The 12,469-nt window shown below is 37.9% G+C and overlaps 1 protein-coding gene across 2 annotated transcripts in view; it reads left to right on the top strand.

Annotated features, from left to right (window-relative positions):
• Positions 1-11,979, top strand: part of NDC1 (NDC1 transmembrane nucleoporin) — a 48,385-nt gene extending 36,406 nt beyond the window's left edge. For both annotated transcript variants that reach the window (XM_079915631.1, XM_079915630.1), the window contains exons 17-18: positions 6,038-6,198; positions 9,453-11,979. In XM_079915631.1, coding sequence (XP_079771757.1) covers positions 6,038-6,198; positions 9,453-9,516 — 225 coding nt within the window. In that variant the 3' untranslated portion in view covers positions 9,517-11,979. The remainder of the gene's footprint in view (positions 1-6,037; positions 6,199-9,452) is intronic.
• Positions 11,980-12,469: the final 490 nt, after the last annotated feature.

Here is a 12,469-nt window from a genome sequence, read left to right as displayed (position 1 = left end):
ACATATCCATTCATCCAGTAAATGTTAATTATCAAATGGTTTACCATGTGTTATGATATAGAATGAGAAAAGGCATACATGGTACCTGCCCTCCAGGAGCTTACAGACTATAAAATAGAAAATCATACAAATAAGTAACTACAATTGTAATAAGTGCCATAGTATGCAAAAATGCAGGATGATCAGAGAACATAAAACAGGCAAGTCTAAGCTAGTCTTGTGAATAGGAGATTGAAAGGAAGTATGAAGTCATTAAAGGCCTCCCTGAGGAAGTGATAACAGAAGTTAGAAGGAAGAATGGGGAAAAGGAAAGGAATGTTCTTGAGGGCCAGAACTATGGGTTTGAAGGCCCAGAGACCCTTGACCAATACTCTTCTACAAGTCACAGTCCATTCTTTGTTTCTCTAGAATCCTATGCTACTTTACCTAATATCTGTGTAGTACTCCAAAAGAAATGCTCTTTCTTTAATTTTTATAACACTCCCATAAAGTTAGAATAAGACTTACTTTGCATGACTGAGGCTCTCTCAAAAAGACTGTATCTGTCGGTATGACTTAATCAAGATCATGCCAATAAATGGTCGAGTAAATTTGAAAACCAGGCTTTTAGACCTGAAGTCCTTTGCTTCCCGCCATATCAAATTACCTCTGTGAGGGCTTGGCAGGAGCATGCATTTCTTAACCTCCTTTTATTTATTTATTTATTTATTTACTTACTTACTTACTTATGGCTGCATCGGGTCTTCATTGCAGCATGCGGGCTCTTCTTCGTGGTGCGCAGGCTTCTCTCTAGTTGTGGAGCGCGGGCTCAGTAGTTGTGGCACACAAGCTTAGTTGCCCCGTGGCATGTAGGATCTTAGTTCCCCAACCAGGGATCGAATCCGTGTCCCCTGTATTGGAAGGCGGATTTCTTTTTTGTTTTGAATTTTATTTTATTTTTATTATACAGCAGGTTCTTATTAGTTATCTATTTTATACATATTAGTGTATATATGTCAGTCCCAATCCCCCAATTCATCCCACCAACACCACCCCCCAACCCCTGCTTTCCCCCCTTGGTGTCCATACGTTTGTTCTCTACATCTCTGTCTCTATTTCTGCCTTGCAAACCGGTTCACCTGTACCATTTTCTAGATTCCACATATATGCACTAAGATACGATGTTTGTTTTTCTCTTTCTGACTTACTTCACTCTGTATGACAGTCTCTAGGTCCATCCACGTCTCTAAAAATGACCTAGTTTCGTTCCTTTTTATGGCTGAGTAGTATTCCATTGTATATATGTTCCACATGGAAGGAGGATTCTTAACCACTGGACCACCAGGGAAGTCCCAGTGCTTCTTGGATTTCAGTATTTAGGAGAAGACAATTAGAGTGAGAAAAGACAATAATTTTAAGCTCTGGCTACATACTGTTTGCTCAAATCCCTGAACCTGAAGCCTTCTTGTCCTTTGCTACAAAAGGAGATTAGAGAGAATTAGAGATGTGTTAAGGACACATTACCTCCAAACTAAGACTTTCTTCCCCAATGTAACTTTTATACCATTAGGGTCTGCTGGACTCAATTTAATTTTTGTATTTATTTGTGAGCTATTCCAGTTATTTGTAAGGATTGATATTCTATGACTTTTATTCTTTCTTAGAGGTCTTTCAAAGAACAAAGAGAAAACAGTCAAACAGAATTCACTGTTTTACAGTTATCCTTTGGACCCTTGTAAAATCCAAGAGGTATTATGAAATCCTAGTGATTTTACATTTCCAGTATCTTGAAACAACTTGCTATTTGATCATCCCAGGAATTATTTCATCATTACTCATCAGTTATTCCAATTGTGGTAAAAAAGACCAATAAGAAAACAGAAGAATGATGAAATCATATAATATTGTATCATCTTTGAAGAAAAGGTATATAGTCTGAACACACATCTTTACAGTTTTTTTTTTAAGCTTTCATTGAATGCAGTTGCTAGTTCAGATTTTTAAAATTTACCACCGATGATGGTAAAAGGAAGAAAATTGCCAATATGTTAAATAATTATTTAGATAAATCAGAAGATGAATGTGGAGAGACAGCACTCTGGAAATTTACATGGTTCTTAAGTGGTTACATGCTGAAGGTACACAAAGGTGTATTCAAAAGTGATGGGAGGGGGCTCCCCTGGTGGCACAGTGGTTGAGAGTCCACCTGCCGATGCAGGGGATACGGATTCATGCCCCGGTCCGGGAAGATCCAACATGCCGCGGAGGAGCTGGGCCCGTGAGCCATGGCCACTGAGCCTGTGCTCTGCAACGGGAGAGGCCACAACAGTGAGAGGCCCGCGTACTGCAAAAAAAAAAAGTGATGGGAGGACTTCCCTGGTGGCGCAGTGGTTAAGAATCTGCTTGCCAACGCAGGGGACACGGGTTCGAGTGCTGGTCTGGGAAGATCCCACATGCTGCAGAGCAACTAAGCCCATGTGCCGTAACTACTGAGCCTGCGCTCTAGAACCCGCTAGTCACAACTGCTGAAGCCCGTGTGCCTAGAGCCCGTGCTCCACAACAAGAGAAGCCACTGCAATGAGAAGCCTGCGCACCGCAATGAAGAGTAGCCCCCGCTCGCAGCAGCTAAAGAAAGCCCATGGGCAGCAATGAAGACCCAACGCAGCCAGAAATAAATAAATAATAAATAAGTTAATTAATTAATAAACAAAAAAGTGGAAGGAAATAGGTGATACTGAAATGAAAAAAGTCATGTACAGTAAAATATTTTTATATTTGATTCATCATTTCAGTTCATCTTTATAAACCTAAGAATGAAAATGTTTTGCACAATTAGGGTACAAAGAAAATGGCTGAAGTCTTCAACAATATTATGAGCTGTCAAAAGTTTTTTAAAATATTGTATTTTGATGTGCAGATGCAAGAAAAAGAATCAGAAGTAATGATAAACTAGAACCTGTTGGAGATATATCTTCAGTTTGAAATCAGTATTGCAAGATGGCTGTGTTCCACGTTTATTCATGATAGCTGATAAGCAGCTAGTTGCATTCAAAAGACTGCCTATTTCAGATGTATATATCTTCAAAACCTGGAAAATATGTTTATAATCTTATTTAAACTTCTATAAAGTTATTTTACATTATCCTGTCATTCTTATTTCTGTAAATTTTTTGTAAAAAAACTAAACTATAAAAAAGGTCCACTGGGAAAAAAAAAAAGGGGAGCTTCCCTGGTGGCAGAGTGGTTAAGAATCCGCCTGCCAATGCGGGGGACACGGGTTTGAGCCCTGTTCCGGGAAGATCCCACATGCCGCGGAGCAACTAAGCTCATGCGCTACAACTACTGAGCCTGCGCCCTAGAGCCCACGAGCCACAACTACTGAGCCCACTTGCTACAACTACTGAAGCCCTGCGCCTAGAGCCCATGCTCCACAACAAGAGAAGCCACAGTAACGAGGAGCCCACGCACCGCAACAAAAAGTAGCCCCCGCTCGCTGCAACTAGAGAAAGCCCACGTGCAGCAACAAAGGCTTAACGCGGCCAAAAATAAATAAATAAAAATAGATTTTTAAATAAAGGGTCCACTGGATCCAGGTGTAAATGATGATGATGATTTTGCTGGTATACTGAATGTTAATAAGAAGGTTTACGAGAAAATTGAAAAGGAAGTAACTTTTCCATTATGATTCAGTGTTATTTAATGTTGCTTAAATATGTCATTGGATACCATCTCCCATACTGCCTAAAATTATTTCAAGTTTGTCCCAGTCTTGGGAATCCCTCTTATAAGTTACTGTTGAGAGAATAAATGTTTAGACTTGCAGTTATCATGGCAGACTGAACACACACATCAGGTCTTGTTCCTTACCCCTAAACTCTGCTAAACTACAGTAAAAGGACTTTTAAAAAGACATAAATCCAGGGCCTTCCCTGGTGGCGCAGTGGTTAAGAATCCGCCTGCCAGTGCAGGGGACACGAGTTCAAGCCCTGATCTGGGAAGATCCCACATGCCATGGAGCAACTCAGCCCATGCACCACAGCTACTGAGCCTGTGCTCTAGAACCCACAAGCCATAACTACTGAGCCCACATGCCACAAGTACTGAAGCTCACACGCCTAGAGCCCATGCTCCGCAACAAGAGAAGCCACCTCAATGAGAAGCCCTCACGCTGCAACAAAGAGTAGCTCCCGCTCGCTACAACTGGAGAGAGCCTGCGCACAGCAACAAAGACCCAGTGCAGCCAAAAATAAATAACTAAATTTATTTAAAAAAAAAACAAACGTAAATCCATAAATAGGAGAGGAGACAACAGCAACAAAGTCTTCAAAGCTGGACAGCAGATGGTTGAGATAACTAACTTAGCAGATTCCAGAGGCAAATCTGAAGTTGATAGTGGGGCAAGCACCAAGACCCTCTGGAACCAAGGGTGAAGGGACAGGTACCAGAACAGGGAGGTTTGGGTGAGAGCTGTTTGAAAACCAGTTAGATCCCTAGATTTTCCTAGGTGGTGCTTCTCCCTCATTCCAGCAGAAGTCGAGGTTCATCCTCAGAGAGAGTAGAGCACTGGGTCTCTGGACTGGGAGAATTCACAGTTGTGGGTACTCTACTAAAAAGCGTAGAGGTGTGCTCCATAGCTCTGTTCACCACTTGGCTTCCCTGAGCACTGGGGACCAAGCCCCCCAGACAGGGTACTGGAAGACTTTTCTTTGGGAACTCTGATCAAACCAAGAAGAAAGACCTAAAGTTACTGAGTTGAGCACTTATCCCCAAAAAAGTCCACGCAGATCACCTATTGTGAAGCTGTCAGTAATCTCCAGTTGTGTACTCAAAGCTGTGGTCAATAATCTCCAGTACTCAGAGCTTTCGGTCAGCTCTTTAGGAGGTCCCACTCTCAGTCATGAGCCAAAGATCACTAGATTTTGAAGAAAGTATCCAATACAGAAGATACAGACCAGAAGAAGGAAAGAGAAGAAAAGTAGCTTGGAAGAAACTATAAAACAAACAAAAAACCAAAAACATAACAAAAATCACCAAAATCCTCAGAAATAAAAGCGGTATTGCAGCCTTGAAACAAAAATAGTATGCTGAAGTAAAAAGGATCACTCAAATGACATAAAGAGCTCTTTTTAAAATTTTTATTTATTTTTTACACAGCAGGTTCTTATTAGTTATCTATTTAATACATAATAGTGTATATATGTCAGTCCCAATCTCCCAATTCATCCCACCACCACCCCCACCCCTGCTTTCCCCTCGTAAGAGCTCTTGAAATTAAAAACATGATGGCAGAAATCCTTTTAACTATAGTTTTAAGTACTTTTTTGGTGCTTACATCTGTAACTATAAATAATAGACTTACATTATTACTTCTTGTCACTTTAGACATTATCTTTCCTGTAGTAGATTGACATGCTTATACTTCTCAGTCTTCTCCCTTCTCTTAATATAGTTTATAGCATTTAAAAATTATAATATTTACCTTTGGCTTTTAAAAGTTATACTTAAATCTCATACTATCAACTATAAATAAAATCAGTTTCACTTGTGAGTTCTCTTCCCACCTATTCTTGCTCATAGGTACTTTATCAGCTAGAATTGTAAAGGAAGATAAACTAGTATAGTAAATAACCTTACCCTTGTAAAGTATAAAGTTTGGTCTTTTTTTGGGCTGAGATTTATAATAAAGATGCTCTTACCCGTCTGTCATACATTATAAGCAGAGTAGGATATCTGTGTTTCACTTCCCAGTTTTGCATTTTCAAGGCTGTTGAAGTATAACTGCTTTTTAGAGGACAGATGTGGACTTTTCCCTGGTAACTGCTGAAGTGGCTGAACCTCTACTCCCTGTTTTTCAAATTGTTTTGACTGTGATCCAGAATAAATATTATATGTCTGTGTGTGTGTGTGTGTGTGTGTGTGTGTGTGTGTGTGTGTGTGTGTGTGTGTGTGTGTGTGTGTCTGTATCTACCTATCTGAAATGAAATCTCTTTAATCCTTTGGACTAAATTGGCTTTCTTGATAGTCTGAACTAACGTGTTTTCTTTCTTTCTTGATGTAGGCAGTTGATAAGTACTTCAAGCTTCCTCATGCTTCCAGTAAACCACCTCGGATTTCAGGAAGCCTAGTGGACACTTCTTATAAAACATTAAGATTTGCCTTTAGAGCATCACTAAAAACTGCCATCTATAGAATAACTACTACATTTGGTGAACATCTGAAGTAAGTTTACCTGTTTTTGTTCCACAATAATTCACTCTCAGGAGTTCACCTGAGAAACAGGTATGAGAATTATAAAGGCTCATAAGTTGAAAGTATTCTTTTGGGACCTTCATGATTCCTACTGGGAACTAACAGCTTGGATTTAGATTTAATATTTACATTTTAAAATTTGGCCTATCATATAAGCTTTGGGGCCTTCTTTCAAATTGGTAAAAAAGAGGATAGAAAGTTATAAAAGCAGCAAATGTAATTATATATTGTTTCTTTTTTAATTACTAAAATACCCTTAAGGGAGAAAAAAGGCAAAATGATATTTTCTTCTCCAGAAAAGCATATTAAAAATAATTCTGTTATTACATCTTGGTCAGCAAACTAAGACTTGGGGTGAGGAGAGTATTCCATAAATGAGTCCTTGGTGCTTTGTGAATCGTGCTGGAAAAGCAATGATAGGTCATACCACCTTCAGAAACGGAACCAGAAAGAAAACCACAAATGCCAGACCTGTGTATATTTAGTTTCATTGATGTTTACTGCTTTCTTTTCATGAAATAATCTACTTAGGCAGTGTAAGGGATACTAGTTTATTAACTAAATTATTTCTGTCATAATTATAAATAAACTTTAAAAGATATAAGAGATTGCTCTGTATTTTTCTGTATGCAATCAATAAGTAGTTTAGAACTTCCTCAAACCACTTGCTTTTAGAAGCAGTAGTGTATTTCCTTTTACTTCCATGAGGCACATACATAAAGCATATGACATACATGTCAACACATACATAAGGTAGCAGCAGCAGCAAGTTTTTTTGGAACACTTTGGTTCTGTGTGGGAATACAGAAGAGTTGTAGATCCGCTCTCCTTAAGAAGTTTATTCATTTGTTTAAAAACAAACCAAAAAAAAAATCTATTTATTGAGTGCTTCTAGATCTGCACTCTCCAATGTGATAGCCATGTATTGCTATTTAAATTTTTTTTGTGTGTGTGGTACGCGGGCCTCTCACTGTTGTGGCCTTTCCCGTTGCGGAGCACATGCTCCGGACGCACAGGCTCAGCGGCCATGGCTCACGGGCCTAGCCACTGCACGGCATGTGGGATCTTCCCAGACCGGGGCACGAACCCGTGTCCCCTGCATCGGCAGGCGGACTCTCAACCACTGCGCCACCAGGGAAGCCCCCTTGCTATTTAAATTTAAATTAATTAAAGTTAAATAAAATTGAAAATCCAGTTTGTCACTTACATTGGCCACATTTCAGGTCCTCAATAACTGCACATAGCTAGTAGCTACCGTATTGGACAGCTTAGGTATAAAACATTTCCTTCATTGCAGAAAGTTCTGTTGCACAGTGCTGTTCTAGACAATACACTCGCATTTTCACTTACTCTTCTCAAAGAGCCTTTGGGGTGTAGAGATTATCGTATTGTATAGATATGGAAACAGACTTGGAGGGATTAAGAACTTGCCTAATAGCGTAGTCTAGTCAGTGTTAGAACATGAACCTGAAATCAGGTCTTTCTTGCTCTTAAAATTCCACCTTCTTACCCTATACAATACTAGACTCTCTTTAAGATGTAAACTTAGATAAGAAAGGGAGATGACTGTTAAAAAAATTATGAGAATGAAACTCTGCCTTAGTTTCTTTCCTTTGAGAAGAGCCATATTTTTATACATGTACCAAAATTGATGAGGTCAGTAGAGACTATTTTGTACAAATACAGGACAGAATGGTATAGTAGAAGTTAGATTTGGAATTAAAACATTTGGATATATGCCTGGTTACATTATTGACTATCTGTAGTTGTGGGCAAGTTACCTGTTGATTTAAGTAACCGGCCTGAGATTATGCAGGTAGTAAGTTGCAGAACCAGCATTTAGACTCAAATCTTTCTGACCCTAGAATTCTATCTACAAACCTCTGGAAACCATTCTGATACTGTTTACCCTCCCATGAAAAGGGTATGTTATCCATTCCAGTTTGTTTCATTTGCTGTTAAGAGAGATAAAATGGGATCCTACATATGTAAAGCCCACACTACATTATATATTGTTGTGACAATAACTATTATTACTGTATCATACCTGGTTTATTCATTCCCCAAAACTTCACCTCTGAGAACCAGGTATAAATGAAGTAAACGTCTGAGGTGTGAAAATTAACGCAGATCAGTTACGCATTGGAGAAATTCATTTAATACCTATTTACTCTTAATTTAGGCAAATTCGATTTGCTAGTTTTCCAGCCTATAACATATTAAAATATGAGAGGAAGACTGCTGTTAGAGTCAAGAATACTAACAACAGTAAGAGGCAGTACAGTGCCTGCTAGCAGAGGGGAGTCATGAGAAAAGCTGTAGACTTGGTGTTTGAAAAAGTTCGGAGCCATTTAGTGAGAGATGACAACCCTACTGGCACCTAGAGGGAGTCCGAACAGTAAAATACACTTGAGATGGTGCAGTTAGTCAGAGAGATGTAAATGTATAAGGTGCTTTAGCATGATTTGTAGCAAAATTATTATAATAAGACTTGACGCTTTTAAAAGTGGCGACCTTCAGTTACCTGGAATTTTATCATTCAGTAATGGTATATTACTATCAACAGCTAGAAAACCAGAATTTTTCAGTATATTCAATTTCTGCCCAAAAGTTTAAAAGGAAGTTTTATACTAGTTTCAATATATATATTTGCCCCGCTTTTGTCCAGGTAATGTATTTTTGTGGCGGCAAGGGTGGGGAGAGAACTCAGTTTCCCCCTCTAAGACATAACTTACGTTCAAAGGGAAAAGTAAATCTAAACCACCAAGCTATTACCTTTGAAAACGATTAGTGGAGTCTATTGTGTTTTAACCAAACATTTTAGTTTAAAGGATTTTATATTAAAGGCAATTCAAATACTCCACAACTCAAAGATAATGTTGGAATCTGGTTTAAATAAAATAATAAAATCCAGAAAATCTACTGCAAGGCCTGGAACTGCACAGCAGGTTCCACAGCAGAGCAGGTTAAAATTGATGCCTTCACTTGTCAGTCTTAATTTGCTTTGGTCTTTTAGAAGGTAGAAGCATGCTGTTACTGAGTGCAAGCCCTCCTCCTCATTAGATTAAGGAGGGTTTTCATCCAGCTTTTTCAGAAGTACTAAATATGTGAAGATTTCTATTCGTTTTTAATTGTTTTGAAAAATATTGACTCTGTGCTCTGTGGTTCACTTAATATGCTTAATGTAAAATAAAGCTTATGCTTTGAATTTATGTTTCATTTAGTGCTGTGCAAGCATCTGCAGAACATCAGAAAAGACTTCAACAGTTCTTGGAGTTCAAAGAATAGTTAAGTAATATAAACTGTGTTCATTACACTGCTGATACAACTACAGATGGGACAGTAAATGTTCAGCATTCTTGGATCAGAAGAAAATGGACTAATTAGATGCTTCCTTTGTCGTGGTGGTTGCTTTGAAAACTATACTTTAATGGGAGAAATCATGGAGAGAAATTCTCAACAGAATAACCGAAAACTGCCTTTTCTGTACCGATTACTTTTTTTGTGTGTGGCATAATAAAATCTTTATTCAATTTTACAGAAGCATCTATGGCAGTAGAAATGTTTGTAGCTTATATAGCTTAATAGTAACTAGAAAATTTTTAGAGTTTACTTTTGAGAGGAGTAGAGTCAGCTCAGAAGGTACTGATAAAATAGGTTGACTTGATCTAGTCTTCCTTCCTAATCGTCCTGAGAGTTTAGCTCTCTGTAAATTCAAAATACATAAACTTTTTTGGAGTAGTTTCTGTTTGCTAAAGGATAAAAAGGGTAACAGTGGAGAAAATTTCACAGAAAATATTGTCTGAAGGACATATTTTGTTAATCTGTTAGGTTGTGTTTTTGTTTTCAGAGACAAATTAAATTTGCATGATTGTCCAAAAAAAGTCTCAATTTACAGATGCTAACTCTATATAAAGGAATGTGGAAAAATTCAGTTCTTAAGTTACAAGATTAAACATTCACATTTGGTTTTCGAAAGACAATTGACCAACATCTATGAATTTATTTTGTATCATGCTAGTAAACAATAAGCATATGGGTATTTTCTCAACTAGTTTTGCTTTCATTTTCTGGAACAAAACATTAAGTGATTGCCGAGTTTTTCAAGTGAGAGAAAAAGTTTTGCACGGAACACCAGGAAACTTTCCCTTTTTTTTCCTTCCCTCATCTTCATTAGATCAAATTATTTTGTAAAGCTTAATTGGCCTCACAGAGGGAGCAACCTTTGCTTTGTTAACTGGCTAATTAAAATATATTAGGAAAATCTTTGCAGCCAGAAACAACTTAGTCATCAATCAGCAAGTGAAACCAAAATGTCAGAGGGATTACTGTTCTTAGGAGTATGTTGTATGTCCCCAAAGTGAGTAGGTAATTTTATAATTTATTAGATCACCTTTGGAGGTGAAAGATTGGAAATCCTACTGGTAGATATTCACTGGACTAACTTTGGACTGAAATGCTCCCTTGTAATTCTTTTCCCATTTTTTCCCTCGAGTGTCCCCCATTTTTTTCTTTAAAGTCAGCACAGAATTGTATATGAATCTTTAATGTGGTATATATGTCTACCATTTGTCTGATTACTTGATGTATTATATCTTGATTTATTTGTTGCCCCTTCAACCAGCACATGCCAAATTATAAATGAATCCTGCTGGCCTTTAAAGTATCTTTATGAGACAGTTTCCCAGTTGTCAAGTGTTTGGAGTATTTAGGCAGTTGCCTTTTTTTTTTTTTTTTTTTTTTGCATCTGAAGTGGAGTTGATCTCTTTTTTGAATGTAAAAGTTGAATTTTGAATATGGAAGTTACTTACAGATGACCAAAAAATTGTGACTAGGTTGACTGAGAACTGTTGAGTTCCATGTTTTAAAGCCATTGAACTTCTTATATTCCATTCTCTGCTTTCCCTGGCTGAGGCATTTTGGGAGAAAAGAACTCTTAACCTTATGCTTCCATAAAGAAGAATTTAAACTCTGACTTACTTAGATAAAATGTCTGGCTTTGTTTAGGTTTTTATCATTTCCCATATACTTTGGGCAAATGTATATTTGATGAGCAATGTGAAAATTTCTGATGTGTTCATCCCTATTTTTTCTCAAGAGGACGTGCTGTGTACACAGTATAGTTCACTATATGTCTGGCTGGTGGAAATTTGGAAACTGCTTCCCCAAATCTGGATTGTATTTAGTAGATAAGGAAGTCAGTTCCTTTTCCTCATTGTGTTGTTAATCTACACACCATCTGTTGGAGTAGGGTATGGCTCGATCACCTGTTATGAAAGAGAGCTCCTTCGCCTGTGTACAGGGAGGAGGATCTTAGGAAGGCCAGCAAGAGGAGAGAACCATTTCCTTTGATGAAGTCACATCCTGCCTGTGAACCCACTGATACTATACATTGGCCTGAAAATTAGAGGGTGTTCTTTAAAAGCCTTTCTCTGACTGTCAGTACAAAACGTGATTGTATCAGCTCTTGTAATGTTTTCTTGACCCTTATGGAAGGTATAAATCCACGTAACTTCTTTCCTAGAGAACTGGGACACTGTGCTAGAATTTTAAAAAACTTGTATAGTTGAGCGGACGTGGATAAGCAACAATTTGTTACTTTGCTGGGTTTATTCCTTGGTAATTGTTCTGTGTGTCTTCCTATAAATATGGTGATCTGTTTATATCCTTTTGTATATCACTGATACTCAATTGGGTAGAAAAATAAATTGACAGTTTTTAAAAATGGGACTATAAAATGAAATATGTATATCTGTGAGGTCAGTTATTTAATTTCTGGGGTGTGTGTGTGTGTGTGTTTCCTTAGCCGTTTTAATGCAGTCTCAGAGTTGTTGCTTATAAAACCTGAAACACTTCTTGAGAAATGAGCTTTTGCCCCTGGTTGGACTAATCTGGTAGGTGATCTGTGTTTCATGGTACCTCTAAGGAGCGTGAATTCTAAAAGCCTCTTTCTTCGTTGTCTTGGCTGCCTTTTTTTCCGAAACTAAACAAAGGATGCAGGTGCTGAAAGCCATTTCTTAATAGAGGTTTCTTTTCTTGCCAGAATAATGTTTCTAAACGGATCATATTCCACCAGACTAAAAGTTTTGTCTGTCAGCTTTACTTAAATTAGTCTGAACTTCAACTTAAGGTAGTTGAGGTACTATGTATTAAGTCCCTCAACTTTCTTGTGTGCTATCCCAATCCATAGTTATGTTTCCTTAGAACCAAATAGCTTAAAACAAAGATGACTTTAATTCAT

The sequence above is a fragment of the Stenella coeruleoalba genome (genome assembly GCF_951394435.1).
Source record: "Stenella coeruleoalba genome assembly, chromosome: 1".
Taxonomy (NCBI): domain Eukaryota; kingdom Metazoa; phylum Chordata; class Mammalia; order Artiodactyla; family Delphinidae; genus Stenella; species Stenella coeruleoalba.
Note: the sequence above shows the minus strand (reverse complement) of the source record. Positions and strands in the feature narration are given on the sequence as shown.